At 38.2% G+C, this 17,798-nt stretch overlaps 2 protein-coding genes across 4 annotated transcripts; both read left to right on the plus strand.

Annotated features, from left to right (window-relative positions):
• Positions 1-233: 233 nt before the first annotated feature.
• Positions 234-9,249, plus strand: LOC139953875 (sialate:O-sulfotransferase 2-like). 2 transcript variants are annotated; one of them, XM_071953466.1, is made up of 6 exons: positions 234-1,171; positions 3,849-4,021; positions 4,516-4,693; positions 5,346-5,522; positions 6,223-6,432; positions 7,479-9,249. In XM_071953466.1, exons 1-6 carry the CDS (start codon positions 889-891, stop codon positions 7,862-7,864), a joined length of 1,407 nt encoding a protein of 468 aa, XP_071809567.1. In that variant the 5' UTR covers positions 234-888; the 3' UTR covers positions 7,865-9,249. The 2 variants fall into 2 exon arrangements, with proteins under 2 accessions (XP_071809567.1, XP_071809566.1); XM_071953465.1 differs by lacking the exon at positions 234-1,171 and adding an exon at positions 2,043-3,351.
• A 1,257-nt stretch (positions 9,250-10,506) lies between these two features.
• Positions 10,507-17,008, plus strand: LOC139953863 (sialate:O-sulfotransferase 2-like). Of its 2 annotated transcripts, none has more exons than XM_071953448.1 (6): positions 10,507-11,102; positions 12,216-12,391; positions 13,091-13,268; positions 13,440-13,616; positions 13,809-14,018; positions 15,095-17,008. In XM_071953448.1, exons 1-6 carry the CDS (start codon positions 10,859-10,861, stop codon positions 15,478-15,480), a joined length of 1,371 nt encoding a protein of 456 aa, XP_071809549.1. In that variant the 5' UTR covers positions 10,507-10,858; the 3' UTR covers positions 15,481-17,008. The 2 variants fall into 2 exon arrangements, with proteins under 2 accessions (XP_071809549.1, XP_071809550.1); XM_071953449.1 differs by having other exon boundaries at positions 12,219-12,391.
• Positions 17,009-17,798: the final 790 nt, after the last annotated feature.

Raw genomic sequence — 17,798 nt, forward strand, 5'->3', positions numbered from 1 at the left:
TTAGAATTATCTGCATTTTTACGTTCTAATAAAATATGCCAAGCCACATCACCATATCCCATGTGAAGCGGTAACACAATGTAGTATAAATAAATACCATTCATGACATTGGTTACCTTGCTTTATCTATTGGAAAACAACATGCCTCTGAACAGAACAGGGTACCAGTGTACATAGATGTGTATTCCTATTGTAGTGTTACGTAACATTTTGTGTTTGTTAGCACCGGAGTATTCTCGAGTCATAAAGCAACGATTCAACCACTTGGAATCCTCCGTTAAAATACCGTTACGAATGATATGGTTCAGCATATTAAAACGAGGACATCTTAATATGGGCATGGGTGACAAGAAATTATCACCCACCGACCTTATCTTTCTCGGTTTGAATTTCTACAAGTAAACATTTTTGCTGTATTGTCCATCCACTCTCTTGGATACAATTGCGATAACATTGGACAATAACTGAAGAATTTTACTTGTGTTGTTCAGCGAGATGCATTAGACCATGCAGTACGACATTACACAGTGGAGAGCAAATCTTGATTTTTAAAGACACGTTTTTTCTTCTCAAGAATGCATGAGTTTCATTCTTGAATACGACTGCCGGCCAAGTGGAAAAAAGATACTTGAAGAAAACAACACCTGCCTACGGTACACAGGTTGATAAAATCAAACAATTTGATGCCTTGCTCTAAGGTTTAGACACTGTTTACACCGTCTTAGGGACTGAAGTGCACACCGGTTTCTTCAAAGCACCTTTGGTGATTTTGAGCTCACAAGGAAAGACCACAACAACAAGCTAATGAAACACTGACTCTGTAAAGTTTCATCAACTGCTTCAACCAAGGAAGACCAACCCTTAAAAACGAACCAGCAGAGCAACAACATGTTTTTCTGCAGAGGTGGGAGGCAATCCCGATCCAAGTCCACCTTCCTCCTGCTTGTTATACTCCTTGGTGCTGGTTACTTCTATATACGCTACTATAATTCAGACCAGCAGAACCAGCGCAATGGGAGTCTGTTTGAGGGGCGAGAAGCAGGGTTTGGTGGGGGAGGGAGAGCGCCGGAGCCCCCACTAGAAATCGGCAAGAGACCGGGTGATTTGGGTTTGGAAAGGAAGGTAGCTGCTGTCAAAGAAACTGTGAAGGAACCTGCAAAATATATATCGGGTAGGTACAACCGTAGAGGTAGAACCCCTCCGAGAAACGTTCCGTATCTTGCCACCACTTGTTCACTTTATCTTGACAAAAGAAAAATATTTTTTTTTGAGTAAATTTTATTTTGTTGCACTAACGAATGAAAAAGTGGTGGCAGGATACTGAAACGTATATTGAACATAGCTAACGCACTAAATTGGTCCTGCTGGCTATAGTCTAGAATTTGGGGAGAGCAAACCCTGGCTACACTCCTACCCAACCCACCTATCGCCCCTTCTTTCACTCTGAATCTGAATCTGAATCTGAATTATATGGTCGGCAAAGCATCCTTTCAGGAAACATCACACCAACTTTTGTTTAGCTTGCGCGTCGCGTGGGGGGTGGGGGGGGGGGGGGTTGACACTCTTCTTTCACCACATGGTCCAAATTGCATAAAGCCTAAATCACAGAAACCTGCTAAGCTCATAAAACTATTGCTTGTAACAGAAACGTTTTACCAGCCAGATTACATGAGGTTATACATTGTTGTAACTGGTTTCAATTTCTGCTTAGCAAAAATATTGTCAAGCAGCATTTTCTGCAATGCATTTAATACAATTCTCATCTTACAACAAACATTCGTGACAACTCGACCTGTGTGCTAAATTCTCATATCGTTAGTAAAGTCAACTCGACCGCACTTCGAAATGACCTAATGAAACTCAATAAATGATCAATTCAAGAAAACACAATAACATAAATTCCTTTGTTTTTCTCTACCAAAAAGTCTGCAGCATTTAATACAACAAATTTTTATTTAATTTTGACCTTGTCACTATCGGCATACTTTAAACGACATTATTTTATTGATCAACATAATATATATATTTTTTCAATCTGTATTTTAATGGGGGAGATAAAAATAACAAACTTAAATTTTCAGTAACAAGAACATGAACATAATGTGACCTACAGAATTAGTACGTCCCGTAGCTTTTGAACCCTGTATTCATCTGAACCTTTGTCTACGTCATTAACAAGGTTTACACGTTGGAGTAAAGTCCATTCCTCAAATGTTTATTCAAAAGATTCCAGAACAGGCAACCGATCTTGAATAGAACACTTGTTTGAACAACATGGGTTGAGCAAAGATGTCCACTTTAGGGAGCGCCAGTTTTACAAACACACTCTGGTATATTGGCTGTTAAGACCACACATGCCACGTATACAGTTTAGACACTTTCAGACAGAATACACTCTGCATTTTGTTCGAATTATACTTTAGTTATTCCATTTTATCCACTTTGGGAATCTGAGTTTGGAGGAACATCGTCAAAATACCAGAATAAACGTTTATGTGAAAGTTCATGACAGGAGATGTGAAACTACATGGTCTGCTTTGACGACTAGACGATTTAGTTGCTACGGTAGTATTGCGTAACAGTTTTGCCTATTGGACTCATGGTGTCTTCAAGAAAACTCCATCAATGTATGTAGCCTCTTAAACCAGAAATCACCGCACAAAGGATATAGCAATTTTTTGTTTTTTATCGATTATCATCGTCTGAAAGTGACAAGCATCAGAGGTATTATACGACTGCAAAGAAGACTTCATACCAGTGATGTCCATAACAACTCTTTATTATCCTGTAATCAGAGGAAACTGATAATTGATAGTCTCTTTTCGTGCCGCCGAGGTGCTGATCCAATCCAGACAACAATAAATCTCCCGTGCTTAACGGAGATCTAATGACGACTTTTGTTTCTTCTTCAAATTACCAGTGAAAGTTTTGAGAGTGATTTTTTTCACAAAGAGTCACCAAGAGAGAGTTGTTTCACATTTTAAGTGAAATTTTGCAAGTGAATCTTTTTATAAAAGGGATTTATTTTCACAAACATCAGAGCGATGTTTTCAATCAGGCATTTTATCAGCCGAATGAACAGATTGAAGGGCACATTGTTAGTCATCATTGCGCTTTGTGCAGCCAGTTTCTACGTCGGACTTTACCTAAAAGCGGAGTCATCTAAGGCTACCCCTTCCGACAAACGGCTCGCTGAGCCCCGTCGTGCCGTGGACCCTCCTGGTGCTCCGGTCGGTGCTCCGGTCGCTGTTCCGGTTCAACCAAGGCAAACAACATTAAACCAGATTATTACAGAGACAAAACCCAAACATTTCATCTTAAAACCAGCAGCGACCAGTGCATTCAAATCAGGTATTATTAATATCTTTATTTTCTAAACTTCCTACGTTCCAGTCATTTTGTATTTCACCCGTCTGTCCACACATTCCAGTAATACCAATGGAAACAACACGAGTCTAAAGAAAGCAGTCAGGCTCCCATCCATTTGTGATGTAGTCATCTGGGCAAAATTTCATATAACTGCTAAGCACAAACATTTGCATGACAATTCGTCCTTGATAAAAACAGGATTGCCAACCAATGTTCCATTTGTTGCATATTGCTTGTTACTTGTATTCAGCTGTTGATTGCTTATAAAATTCACTTGGAAGTTTGGTTGTTAATTCTGTTTTGATCAAGGCAAAAATAATGCTAGGCAAATTTGTGTGCTTAGCAGCTCCATGAAATTAGACCCATGTTCACTTTATGCGCTGAGAGGCTTTTGCATCGTTATTTGTATCAGCCATTTTTATTTTAATATTTTTCAGAGTAACCCTTCTTTTTTACTCTTTATTTGTTTCTTTCCAAAGCTCTGAATAAAACTTGGATGACATGGACTGACATCGAGAGTCCTGGGGTTTACCGCGCATGCGTACCGAGACCCAAGGACGACATTGAAATGACTGAAGTAGTAACGGGAGGACTGGTTGAACACTCTAACAGAATGACAATAACGCACTGTCTACACAGCTGCATTGCCCTCGTAAGTACAATGAGACACTTTGAAACGCTAGGTGGCAGCAGACCTACCAGGTATAATTTCCATTGTTTACATAGTTCTGAGCATGTGCACATTGCCGAGAACAATGGATTTACCTGGTGACTCTGCTGCCACCTAGAGTCTCAAAATTTCCTCTTTTTTGGAAAGGATTACAAACCATCATTGTTTAATTTTAGTCTAAAGGTACGTGTATACTGATTGTATATGACAACCATTCTGTGAAATATTTAACCCTAAAATGAAGTCATATTCAAGAAAACTGTTCTACTGTATTACTTGATTAAAATGATTCTTTTCATGATTCTCTCAATGTTGTTTACACAATCGAAAGCTGCTGTACTTCTATAAACCAAGTAAGTTTGTTTTGCCAATAATTTTAGGAGTGATTTCCAAACGTATACCTGAAGGAAACAACAAGCTAAGTATGCTTTTACGGGTCGAAATGTTTGAATAATGTTTGCAAATTCTTCTTGTAGGGTTTCACCTATGCTGCCCTCAGTCGTGGTACTGAATGTTTCTGTAGTGACGTCAGAGGTGAATCACCTCTGCTGAACTATATGGAGAGCGCCCTCTGCGACATACCGTGCTCAGGTGAAGGCAGGTATCACTGCGGTGGTGCTCAGCATATGTCACTCTACAGAACGGCTGTGCCAGGTAAAGTTCTAATGTCACTGTTTTGTCCCAACTTGACAATCGTCCCAGGTCCCAACTTAGGTGTCCAAGTAGTGTCTAACCTACTATGTATTTCCCTCTTGAATCTACAGACTGAGGTAAACGAAAAACAAACCCTTTGTAAGTTTGTATGCTAACAACTATTTTGAGTCTAATTACCAATATGTCCATGCCTTTAATCCGGAGGTCGCATGTTCAAATTACGCCCTAGTAGGCCTAAACAGTATTTTTCAAAGAAGATATCTTTCGGATCGGAAAAATATTTGGGTTGTGTGTTCTTGTCTTAAAAAGTCTAACCAGAGTTCTTCTTGTGTCATAAACCTTTTTTAATTAGCGTGCTTTTTGAACCACAAGTTCATATTATATTTTGTAGCAATGCTAGCTTTTTAACCAATGTCTACCCTCAGTGTTTTTAATTATTGATGGTTGTGTACATGTTCTGCATTTAATTACATTTTAACTGTATTTTCTCTAAGGTTTTATTTATAACTGTATAGATTTTAATGGGTTTCCTTTTAATTGTTCATCGCCCAGGAGCATGTTTCATGGATGGGCGCTGTATAAATTGCCATTATTATTGATTTATAATTTATAAATAATTCCCATAATTCTCACCCCTTGTTTGATTTGACAGATAATCGTTGTTCTAAAGTTGAGCTAAAGCCGGTAGGTAGCTTGCCCCTGGTTGCTCTAGCTAGCTACCCCCGGTCTGGTAATACTTGGACACGGCAGCTCATCGAGCGAGGAACCGGGCTCCTGACGGGCAGTGTGCACTGGGTCAATGAGAAAGATATGACCATCTCCAAGAAAAGTAAGTCATTTTGCAATTCCTTTTTAATCTTTTATTGTATACCATGCTGTATTGTCTTCAGCACCTTCAGTTCCTTAAAGACCGTGGACGCTATTTTGGCAATTGTCGAAGACCAGTCTTCTCACTTGGTGTATCTCAACATTATCCACAAAATAAGAAACCTGTAGAAATTTGAACTCAATTGGTCGTCGAAGTTGCGAGATAATAGTGGAAGAAAAAACACCCTTGTCACATGAAGTTTTGTGCTTTCAGATGCTTGACTTCAGGACCTCAAAATCTAATTCTGAGGTCTCAAAATCAAATTCAAATATTTCAGTAGAAAATTACTTATTTCTCGAAAACTACGTTACTTCAGAGAGGGAGCCGTTTCTCACAATGTTTTATACTTACTATCAACAGCTCTCCATTGCTTGTTGCAAGTAAGTGTTTATGCTGACAATTATTTTGATTAATTACCAATAGTGTCCCTGCCTTTAAGTTTTGTTTTTCGGATGGCACTTTTGTGTGCGATCTGCACTCGACCACAAGCACGCTCCTCCCACAATCACGGACCTATTGACATTCACATGTGTATCTGTTTGTATTGTACCTTTTTGTACATTACAAAGACCATAATTCAATATTTTTCTGCGAGTGTCTTTAAAATCAGCATTGATGAAATAAATTAAAACAATAATTTACAATAATTTCCTTCCTGCAGTATTTCCCGGTGGAAACATCGACTACCATTCTCGGCAGACAATCTGCGTCAAGTCCCATCTCAACGAGGCTAAGCATATCCAGACGTTTGAGGGCGCTGTTCTTCTTATTAGAAACCCTTACAGTGCCCTTGTGGCGGAGATCTTCCGGAGGCAGATGTTAGATCAAGCGAAGACAGCGGAGGAAACCATTCAGTATTTTAATTCTCCCGGTAAGACGAGGATCCTTCTCTTTTTTCATATCTTCTTCAAATACTAAAATGGATACGGTTAAAAAAGGTCATATCACTGCCCTCAAAATGAGGATGAATTTTACGGTTTCGATGGGCATTATAAAACAACTCTTCTCTCCTCTTTAAAGTCAAATGTGAGACTTTTGGGGACACAACGTTGCAGCAGATTTACAAGGTAAAACCTTTGTTCTTAGGAATGTGCGCTTGATCAGAACTACGTAATTTGTGTAAATTGACCTAGTAAGTCTGCTGCCACCTAGCGTTCTTAAGTCTCCCATTTGAATGAAGGTTTACAAAGTATTCATCAGGCTGAGAATCACTTGTAGATGAAGTAGCGAATGAATCGATAGTAACTTTTAGTTTTGTTGTTAATTTGGCACTGTGAAACTAAAATTCTTTTGTGCACAAGCCTATGTAGAAAGTGTTTTCTCACTGGAATTTCCGAGTTCATGAGTCAAACTTCCTAAAAGGTATGCCATTGGGCCTGTCTGAGGAATGAACTTGACAGATTTTACCTCTCTTTTTCTGAAAACCGAACACTGAGTAATTAAAGGCACTGGACACTAGACCTATTGGTAATCACTCAAATTAATTGTGAGCATAAAAACTTACTTGGTAACGAGCAATAGAGAGCTGTTGATATTATAAAACATTGTGACACAACTTGTGCAACATTACTCTTTCGCAACTTCGACGACCAATTGAGTTCAAATTTCCACAGGTTTGTTGTTATGCATAATAATGTCGAGATACACCAAGTGAGAAGACTGGTCTTTACAACTACCAAAGGTGTCCAGTGTCTTTAACTAAGTGGGTTTTTGGTCACTGTCACTGCTAAGCCATCGAAGGGTTTTTATACCAATGTTTCAAGACAGATCTTCTTTTTGTGAAAACAAGTACAGCGTACATGTGTGTATGCTTTGAGAATAGAAACGTTTATGGAGTTTGGGCAATAATATTGTTCTAAAACTAGTAATTAAAAACTGTTTAAAGTTTTTTTGGGGGTGGTTTATTTTCCGTGACAGAATGGAGAAACTTTGCCGAGAACCAATCTAGGAGCTGGAAGAAAATGGCGGTTCAGTGGATCACAAATTCCAAAAAGATCTTCGTGGCTCACTACGAGAATCTTCAGGAAAACACCAACGAAGAACTCACAAAGATTGTGCAGTTCCTGAACGTCCCTGTAGATAACCAACGTGTGTTGTGCGCCGTACAGGAGCACCCATCTTCTAAAGCCACTGGTATTGCTCTTGGCAACCATGGACGAAAGACCCGCGTGTATCTGACTAAAGATCCATTCCCAAGCGAAGTCCGGAAACTGGTCGATGATAATATTAAAGAGGTGAACGCAACTCTGATAGCACATAAGCTAACACCACTCCCGAGAGACTACTCCGTGGAAGTATACTAATCCCGTCAACAGCCGTCAATAACAGACAGTTGATTATTCGTATAAAAAAAGCTTACACCACTCCCGAGAGACTACTCTGTGTAGAAGTATACTAATCCCGTCAAACGACCGTCAATAACAGACAGTTGATTATTCGTACGAGGAGTTGTGTGACGATGCATAGGCAATAACGTGTTTATTTCAACAAACGAAGAAATACAAAATATTATTATTATTAATTAAACGAACTTACTACTATTTTCACTAGATACTTAACTTCCTTTTGTTAAAGGGCATTAAATGAACTCAACTGAAGCTAAAAGAAAGCGAGAAACAGCGAACCGCAAGAAGATATGTTATTATATATTTTCTTAGAAGCTGCTCTGCTTCTGAGCATGAAGGTATTCTGTTTATCAGGGTGCTGTTTTAGTTTTAAGATAGGCCAAAGATTCTGTCTGTACCACAATACCATGAACTATATACAAGCTTATTCTGCGGTAGATTTCACGAAACTTTACGCAACTGCATACTCTCTTAATGTAAAAGAGTGAAAAAGCATTCTTTGAAGAGCCATACTCTTTTTCGAGTGAACTTCCACTCTTTTAGATTGAAGTTTCCATTTTTTTTAAAAGTTGAACTCTGTCCTGGAGTGAAACCCCTCTAAAAGAGTGAAATAACCACAACTCTTTTTAAAGAGCCATATGAGGGACAACTCGAAATGTACAGAGTGGTGTTTTTTACTCTTTTACATTTTAGAGAGTAAGTCCAGCATGTATTGCTCATAGTTATGCACCAATGACACAATAACTCTTGCACAAGTGGAATAGATCTTAATCACGGTGTGGCCATCTTGGTTTTACTCCATTCCAACTCATTGCAGCCAGAGTGAGGCTGGACGAAATAATAGTCTGGTGCCGTGTTTGCGCAATGTACGTAAGCATTTACTGCACTTGGAAACAGGGAACATGACCACTGGTGACAGCGTGATGAAGGTCTATTGGCGCAGTTGTGTAGTTTCATGAAATCGGCTGCCGAATAGCGCCCTCTTTGAACCATTCTCCTTCAACCCATGATCATTTTAAATAATGGGTTGGCAGAGGCGGATATTTCGAGGGACAAATTTCCCATCGACACTGGTACAGATTTATAAACTGCATATAAAGCAACTTCAAAGAGGGTGCCTTTTAGGCTTGTGACGTCATAAGAAAACTGAATGTTTTAATTTTTTATTTGTTTTTCACACTATAATGATCATAGAGCTGATCAACTTGTCTTTCAATCTGTTCTTTTCAGAGTTCCTTCGATATTCATTTATGTGTTTACATTTTTATTTTAATTTTAGTACGAGTTATAAACTAAACAGGTGTCTAACTGAACACTGAGAAATAAATCAGCTGAAACAATAATGAGTTTATTTCCACAGTTCAACTTTATTTTGCACTGTTTGCATGATAGGGTTGTCATGTCCCGAGTCGTTCCCCGACGTAGTTTGCGATAATAACCAATTCTTATATAGCGCATTTCACAATAACCGTATCAATGCGCTTTACATTAGTGCCCTGGTCATAGGGCCAATAACATCCCTTTTTAATGTTTCTCAGCTCCCTTGGGAGTATAAAACCTGGGCAACAGTTTATATCGCTCCAAAGGCTTTTTCATACACAATATCATCCTCTACCCTCGCAGGTACCCATTTATACCCCTGGGTGAAGAGAAGCAATTATAGTAAAGTATCTTGCTCAAGGACACAAGTGTCACGACCGGGATTCGAACCCACACTCCGGTGAATTATCGATGAACGTCGATAGTTGTTGACGCAGATTACGATGGTAAACGAAACAAGTTTATACTTATAAGAATGTACAGATTTATTTACAATATTATACGAGTTAAAAGTTTCACCAAAATAAAAAAATACGATATCTTAGGAATAACTTTGTGTGAGTGTCACTCCTTGTCTATACATCTCTACACCAGTCCAACTCCTCGTCTTAAGAGTTAGCACTTTGCTCGCGCGCCTCATTCAATTTCAAATAGGCAAACAACATTTTAAAATAATTGATCGTCCTCTCCCTCATACATTTTCGAGGCCGCATCCTTTTTATTTCCCTTTTTTTAATTCCATTTTTGTTCTGTAAAGGGCAAATATTCTGTGTAATTCTCATTCAGAACTGACTAATCTCTTAAGAACTTGTACACTAGGACCTTCATAAAGTTAGTGGATACTTTTAAACTGAAGAATTGGTGGCCAGTTTCAATTAAAATGCTTGGCAAAAAAAAAAAAACCTTTGAAAAAAAAAAAAAAAAAAAAACAGCAATGAAAAGGCCCTCATCCTCCTCGTTTTGGAAAAACCCGGACTTTTTTCATTTCATTTTCATTAATTATTTTCTTTATCTGTCCTTGACTGTCTTTGACTTATTGTACTTAATTTGTTTATTATTCTCTTGTTTTGACCGATATGGAAATAAATGTTGATTGAATTGAATAGAATTGATCATGATGGCGGAGCGCCACGTTTTCACCCTCTACTGGTTGCCTGTCTGTTCCAGTGTATTGTTGTACATGCCACGCTTCGGTACCCATCTACAGTCAACAACCTATCGACTGAGACACCTGGGAAGGCTACCCGATTGTTATTTATGTAAAGCTATGCAGTAATGGCGTTTCTTCTTCTTCGTATACTGTGAAGTGCAACAAACGTGAGTAGGTCGTGGGAACACACATTTTTGTCGCGATCCATTGAGCTTTTTCGTATAAACTGCCATCTCAATGCTGATCGATCTGTTGTAAGATTGCAGTGTTCTATAGGTAAAGATAAGTGAGTGATAAACACACAGGTAAAGCCTATCTAGACCTACATCTACGCTGGTATCTGTGCCAAATACAAGTAAAAACAACACTAGTTGGAGCTGCATGATTCTGAGGTTACTACCGAAAGTAACTGACTGGTAATTAACAAACAGGTGTGAGCAGATTCTGGAGCCGATTCTTTAGCTTGCTATCACAGGTACACCATGACTTTCTGTCGAACGTATAAAACAACATGTCGGTTTCTAAACTTGCCAGTCAGACTATTGGTACTAGTTGTACTGGTAGTAGGAGGTTATCATATCGCGAAAAGTTGGAATCGAATTGAGAAGGGTACCAACGTATCTAAACAAGAAGTACAGCAAGACGGCGACGGACAACATCGTCAGGTGCCAGAAATTCCTCAGCATCCAGCATCTCTTCCTGACACCAAGGAGAAGTTTATTTCCGGTAAGTCCCACTCCCTTTTATTCACCCCTCCTCCCAACCCAAATGACCCCTCCCTTAACACCCTTCCCAACCCCAATACCCCCTTCCCTACTCACACGCACACTATTGTGTATACATCTGCAACCGTGGATGTCCCTGTTTTTTTGCAACAGCTCCCATAATAGGCTTTGCCTACGTTTTCCGATTAATTATTTTAAAAATGTACCTTTTTTCATGTCGACAGTAACAATTTTAAGCATACAGTTGAAAACAAATATTGATGAGTATAATAATGAAGGATGGATGCCAGACAATTTAACAGTAATACAATGTATAGAAGTTTGAAGATAATAACTACAGAAATGAACGGGCTAGTCAACATACAGGACAAAGTTTACGCATCATGCTTTTGTATAATATTTCCCTGAGACAAACAAGGACTTGGACGACAAGAAAGAAAACAAAAACACAGAACAAAGAAACAAAAACACAAACAACTGAGGATCTTTCCCGAACCGTGGAGTAATTATCCCTTTTTTATTTTGTATTATTGGTTTATTTTTTAAAATAAACTCCCATGGCGACCAGAGGTGGATTTACAGGAAAACATACAGAGATTAAAAACTAGGAGAAAAACAAAATTAGAAAACATTAGAAAAAAATTACACTAAAAGAACGTGATCAGTATAAAGTTACTTTAGGTTAATATTTTGATACCTTTTCATTTTGAAACTTGTGTTGTTTTTGGTTTGGGTTTGTTGGTTTCGATTTTAGTGTTTTGTGGCTGTAGAGTAAGAGGTTTGAGGATCGGAAGGGGGGGGGGGGTGGAGTGAGGGCCTCCTGCGCCATGCACTCACGCTGTTAAAACACTCTAATGAGCATAGTTATATGATTTGTACTTTCTTCTTCTTCTTCTTCCTTTCAAGTGCTGCTTCAATAATTGAAGATTACCGCATTGCGGCTAGGCGCACGCGTGAAACCATGATTAATTGTTTTAATCTGTTGTTAATTTATCAAAAAAAAAAAAAATCACTCATACAATTAATAGAATGGCAATTTATTATTACTTATTTTAAACGCGAATACACACATCTATACCTCGTCTTTTATTATAACAATGTTCCTATTTTCTAGCAGCTCTTAATAAAACATGGATGACATGGACTACTATTGATAGCCCAGGGGTGTACCGCGCATGCGTTCCAAGACCTAAAGATGTCTTAACAGCGCATGATATTGTGACGGCTGGATTGGTGAAAGAGTCGACGAACATGACTATTGGACTGTGCCTACAAACATGCATCTCGCTTGTAAGTTGTAAACAAATATAATTCAAAAGATTTCCTATGATTTATTATGTTAATGATTAAAAGCACTGGGACCCAATCAGCTATTTTGCACATAACATATAAGGCCAGATAAAAAAAATATTAGTTGATCGTCCCCTCCCTCATCCTTTTTTGAGGCCGCATCCTTTTTAAAACTTTTTTCCCTTTGTTTTCTTCAAAAAGACACATTTTCTATGTATTTCTCATTGAACTTTCTTGTACTTGTTAACTACTGCTGCATGAAGTAAGTGGTGACTTTCAAACTGAAAAATTGGTATCCAATTTGAATTAAAGGGCTTAGCGGAAACCTTTGAAATAAATAAAAAATAACAAATTAAATTGCCCTCATCCTTATATATACCCTTTTAAGAAAAACCTGGACGATCAACTTGTATTGTTTTTTACTTGGCCTTATATAGCAGTATAGTAGTTTGGCTAATAACTGTAGTTTGGCTGGTACCTTGGTAGTTTGGCTGGTAACTTGGTAGTTTGACTGGTATTAAACTTGGTACTTTGGCTGGTAACTTTTTCCTTTCATATTCATGTCCGTAAAGAATATACAGTATGGCCCCTCATTATGTTTCGTGTAGTAGAGTAGTAACAACAAACAGGAAACCAAACATTGCCATGATAAATCCTCAAAATGAGTAACTATACCGATTTTTTTTATCTATAATGCAGCATCTCACCTATGCCGCCCTCAGTCGGGGAAGTCAGTGTTTCTGTAGTGACGTCAAAGCCGAATCAGTTTTGTTGAACTACATGGAGAGCGCCCTCTGCGATAAACCATGCTCAGGTGACCCGAAGTACAACTGTGGAGGGATGGAGTTTATGTCTTTATACCGGACATCAGTTCCAGGTGGGTGTGGTTTCTTGTTTCTTTCCCTTCCCCAAACTTCAGTTGAAGTCTTATTTTTATTTGGTCTCTATCAACAGCTCTCCATTGCTCCTTATGTCAACAATTATATCAAGAGTTTACCAATAGTGTCCAGTGCCTTTAAAATGTTTTGATCTGTTGATTATTATGTAGATCTTCGATGTTCAAAAGTGGAGCTGAAAGCTAAGAACAGTCTACCGTTTATCGCTTTGGCAAGCTACCCACGATCTGGGAACACATGGACCCGTTCGCTCATAGAGAAAGGAACAGGAATACCGACTGGAAGTGTCTACTGGAAAGGCGAGAGTAAAATGCAAATCTCAAAGAAAGGTACATTGTTTTCCCCTTGTATATTCATATTTTTTTACAGAAATTATATTGTTACATCACCGGTTTAGCTCCAAGATGGCGACCGAATGACGTCAAAGCATACGTTATATATATGTGAATCTAATCATTTATTGTTTTATACTAATTACAGTTACCAATCATATATACATGTATTTGTGTTTACTCTTACAGTCTTCATTGGTGGGAACATTGACTTCAAAACGAAGCAGACAATTTGCATCAAATCTCACATGAGTGACACTAGCCATGTAAAAGAGTTTGAGGGCGCTGTTCTACTCCTCAGGAATCCATACAGCGCAATCGTTGCCGAGATTTTCAGACGTCTTATGATAGAGAAGAAGATCGCTCACGATGAAGCGATAAAACAATTCCAGTCTGCAGGTAACGCACCCCCCCCCCCCCCAAAAAAAAAAGGAAAAAAAAAAGAAAAAAAAACTCTTTAGTATACAAAACTACACAATCAACATTATTTTGTAAAACAAACTACTTTTAGAACTATTATTATGTAAAGAAAAAACAGCAGCACATGCAAAAAACAGGAAATTTTATGAATGGCATTATTTAGTTAGCACATAGCAATATAAAAGGCTCCCATTTGGTATTGAACTTATCCAAGTTGTTACTTTGAACTCTTAAGATTTTTTTTTAACATTACCAAAAAAAAAAAAAAAACCGAGGGTTTTTATGTCATTCATCCTCAGGCAAAATGATATGAAAATGTCAAAGAGCAGACCATTTCAGACTATACACTTTGGTCGTGTTGGCAAAATTAAAAACAATGTTCCGAGAATTAGTAACCTTCAGGTAAATTTTATCTAAGATAGCAAAGGTATAGTTTGGGTCGATTTCAATTCTTTAGATCATTAATTTAAAAACATTGGACACGATTGGTTACTATTGTTAAAGACCAGTCTTCTCACTTTTGGTGTATTTTAACATTATATGCATAAAAACAAACCTGTGAAAATTTGAACTCAATTGGTCGTCGAAGTTGCGAAATAATAATGGAAGAAAATAACACCCTTGTCACACGAAGTTGTGTGCTTTCAGAAGCTCGATTTCGGGACTTCAAAATCAAAATCTGATGTCTCGGAATCAAATTCGTTGAAAATTACTTCTTTCTCGAAAACTACCTTTCCATCAGAGCTGGGAGCCGTTTCTCACAATATTTTATACTATCAACAGCTCTCCCTTGCTTACCAAGTAAGTGTTAATGCTAACAATTATTTTGAGTAACTACCAATCGTGTCCATGCCTTTAAAGAGTTGAACCAAGGGTGCGTACCACTTGCGCAAACGTTTAGCAACCACAGGCGAACGTACAATTTAGGTGTTGGTGGTGGTTTTAATATGGCGAATAAAGTCATGCACAAGTTTCAAATCCTAAGTCAAGTTATAGACAACACGGTATGGTTCCCAGTCTCTGTCACTCATTTTTGTCTTGTCTTGTTACACCAGAATGGACGAAATTTGCCAAGGAGCAGACTGCACAATGGAAGACAATGGCATTACAGTGGATCACACACTCTAAGCGCATCCATGTGGCACATTACGAAGACCTACAGCAGCACACCAGCGAAGAACTCACAAAGATTGTGCAGTTCCTGAACGTCCCTGTGGATAAACAACGCGTGCTGTGCGCCGTACAAGAGCACCCATCTTCTAAAACCACTGGTATTGCTCTTGGCAACCATGGATTGAAGACCCGTGTGTACCTGACTAAAGATCCATTCCCAAACGAAGTCAGGAAACTGATAGATGATAATATTAAAGAGGTGAATTCAACTCTTATTAAATATAACTTGACACCTTTACCGATGGACTATTCGGTGAAGGTTTTCTAAAAGGCACTTTGTCATCACACGCTGACTTCATTTTAAAATGTTCATTGTCTTAATTACATCGTCCTCACTGATGGTCTGCTCATATGCAATGATGTCCCAAGCTGGACCATACCACACGTCCTGGAGGGGTGTCAATCAAACAGGGCAGTGATTGGGATACATGGGAATGGAACCCCAAAACATGGTTTGTCGGATGGTTCAGATGAAACTAAATTATAAAACTTCCTTAATTCGGAAAAGAAACAACAACTTTTTTTTAACAGTGTATTTTCAAGAGAAAATATAATTAGCTGTTGCAAACACTTACTAACCAAAAGGACCGATGGTATAAATGCAAACATTAGTTAATGGCGTGACGTTTCGACCCTAGCAGAGTCTTTCTCGAAGGCGATTTTCAAAATACATGTACATATTGGATATTGTGTTAGTAACTATTGGCCCTATCGCAAGTCGGAAGGTAGGCTGGGTGCATTGCCACGCCCTTAAAGAGCTAAGTGATTTGAGAAAGATATAAATTAATTGGTATGCTAAAATACTGTTACGATCTTAGACAAATGGCTTGGCATGTATTTAAAGGCAATGGACACTATTGGTAATTACTAAAAATAATTATTAGCATAAAACCTTTCTTGGTGACAAGTAATGGGGAGAGGTTGATGGTATAAAACATTATGAGAAACGGCTCCGTCTGAAGTGAAGTAGTTTTCGAGAAAGAAGTAATTTTCCATGAATTTGATTTCGAGACCTCAGATATAGAACTTGAGGTCTCGAAATCAAGCATCTAAACGCACACAACTTCGTGTGACAAGGGTGTTTTTTTCTTTCATTGTTATCTCGCGAGTTCGATGACCGATTGAGCTCAAATTTTCACAGGTTTTTTATTTTATGCATATGTTGAGATACACCAACTGTGAAGGCTAGTCTTTGACAATTACCAATAGTGTCCACTGCCTTTAAATAAGTCACATAGAAGATGTACAAATTGTTGGAATAACAATGCCCAGAAATATTTTAGCAAATAGATGTTGTGTTGGGAAAAATTGGCTCTTAATTTGAAAGCAAAAAAATCTGCAAAATAAAGCTTCTTTTTTGTGTCCTGTAAAACTACAACTTCAAGAATCAATTTCTTTTTTGTTATAGAACTCTAATATGAGAAACTTGAATGATCGTAGAAGTCCTTAGAAAATGTATAGCAGAATGTAAACCAAACACTAATTTGTAAAAAAAAAAAAAAAAAAAAAAAAAGCACAAACATGTAATAAATAACTATGCAATTTTATTTTGTGTTATATCGATGGAAGATGACGTCTAGTTTCCACACATTCCATCACTTTCAGGAACTAGAAGATTGTCTTTCACTATAGTTTAAATAAATTATACCTCACTGTTTTCTGAAACATTTGATTTTTGTTTTAATTAATGTAAGATAAATATTTTGGAATTGATTTTTACAATGTATTGTTACCACTAGAGGGCGCTTAGTTTACATACTAAGAAAATAATAAATTTCGCGTATCCTGCATGTCCATACACAGCTGTTAGTCTGGGCTGTTATGTATGGATTTCAAAACGGCCGCCATTTTTTACTTAGTTTATTGAGTAACATGAGTTGTGAATGTCACATGAAGTTCACTTTGGTGGCGATACCCCCCAATTACAATGCTAATGACTTCAAAAGCACCAGTTAAAACCTTTTTGAAGTAATGGATAGCAGCCATCTTGGATTTCAAAATGGCCGCTTTTTTAAACTTGGTCTCCTGAGTAACACGAGTTGTGAATGTCACATGAAGTTCATTTAGTTGGTGGATACCCACTTTGTAACACTAATTAACTTAAACCTGAAGCTTTCTCTAGTTTTGCAAATGGAATAACCTCCTTAGGATACATAATGTGCCAGCAGACTTGACTAGACTTTACTTTAGCAGACTGTTCGAACCCACAACATTGTGATTGCAAGTCGTGCAGTCTAACCACTTGGCAACAGTGACAGGGGTATTCCCCGATACGGCATAGGGCCTACTTCGAACAAAAACATATAATAAACCTTTATTTATGGCTGACTGCAAGGGCCTTTTACGTTACCATGCCAACGGAGCGAAATAAAACGGTTTATTATCCCTCGGATTGACACCCAGCCGTATAGATGAAATAACCCAGCAGGAGAGCAAGTCACACGCGTTGGGCTAAACAGAGTGTTGCCGAAGCGATAGGTTAAACTTTTCAGTACTCTGCTTTGATACGTTGTTGATGTAGCTACATCAGAAGGACGAGTTGTCTCCCCTAGCTGAGTTTGTGTCACTACAGCAGGACGAGTTGTG

This window comes from Asterias amurensis, chromosome 22 (assembly GCF_032118995.1).
Source record: "Asterias amurensis chromosome 22, ASM3211899v1".
Taxonomy (NCBI): domain Eukaryota; kingdom Metazoa; phylum Echinodermata; class Asteroidea; order Forcipulatida; family Asteriidae; genus Asterias; species Asterias amurensis.

What these genes read in the sequence shown, in the direction of transcription:
- LOC139953875 (XM_071953465.1), top strand. Translation starts at nt 3,045, where the DNA reads ATGTTTTCAATCAGGCATTTTATCAGCCGAATGAACAGATTGAAGGGC. An exon ending in TATGACCATCTCCAAGAAAA is followed by an intron (nt 5,523 to 6,222) that starts GTAAGTCATTTT and finishes TCCTTCCTGCAG; the next exon opens with TATTTCCCGGTGGAAACATC. An exon ending in TCAGTATTTTAATTCTCCCG is followed by an intron (nt 6,433 to 7,478) that starts GTAAGACGAGGA and finishes TTTCCGTGACAG; the next exon opens with AATGGAGAAACTTTGCCGAG.
- LOC139953863 (XM_071953448.1), top strand. Translation starts at nt 10,859, where the DNA reads ATGACTTTCTGTCGAACGTATAAAACAACATGTCGGTTTCTAAACTTG. An exon ending in ATACCGGACATCAGTTCCAG is followed by an intron (nt 13,269 to 13,439) that starts GTGGGTGTGGTT and finishes ATTATTATGTAG; the next exon opens with ATCTTCGATGTTCAAAAGTG. An exon ending in AATGCAAATCTCAAAGAAAG is followed by an intron (nt 13,617 to 13,808) that starts GTACATTGTTTT and finishes TTACTCTTACAG; the next exon opens with TCTTCATTGGTGGGAACATT.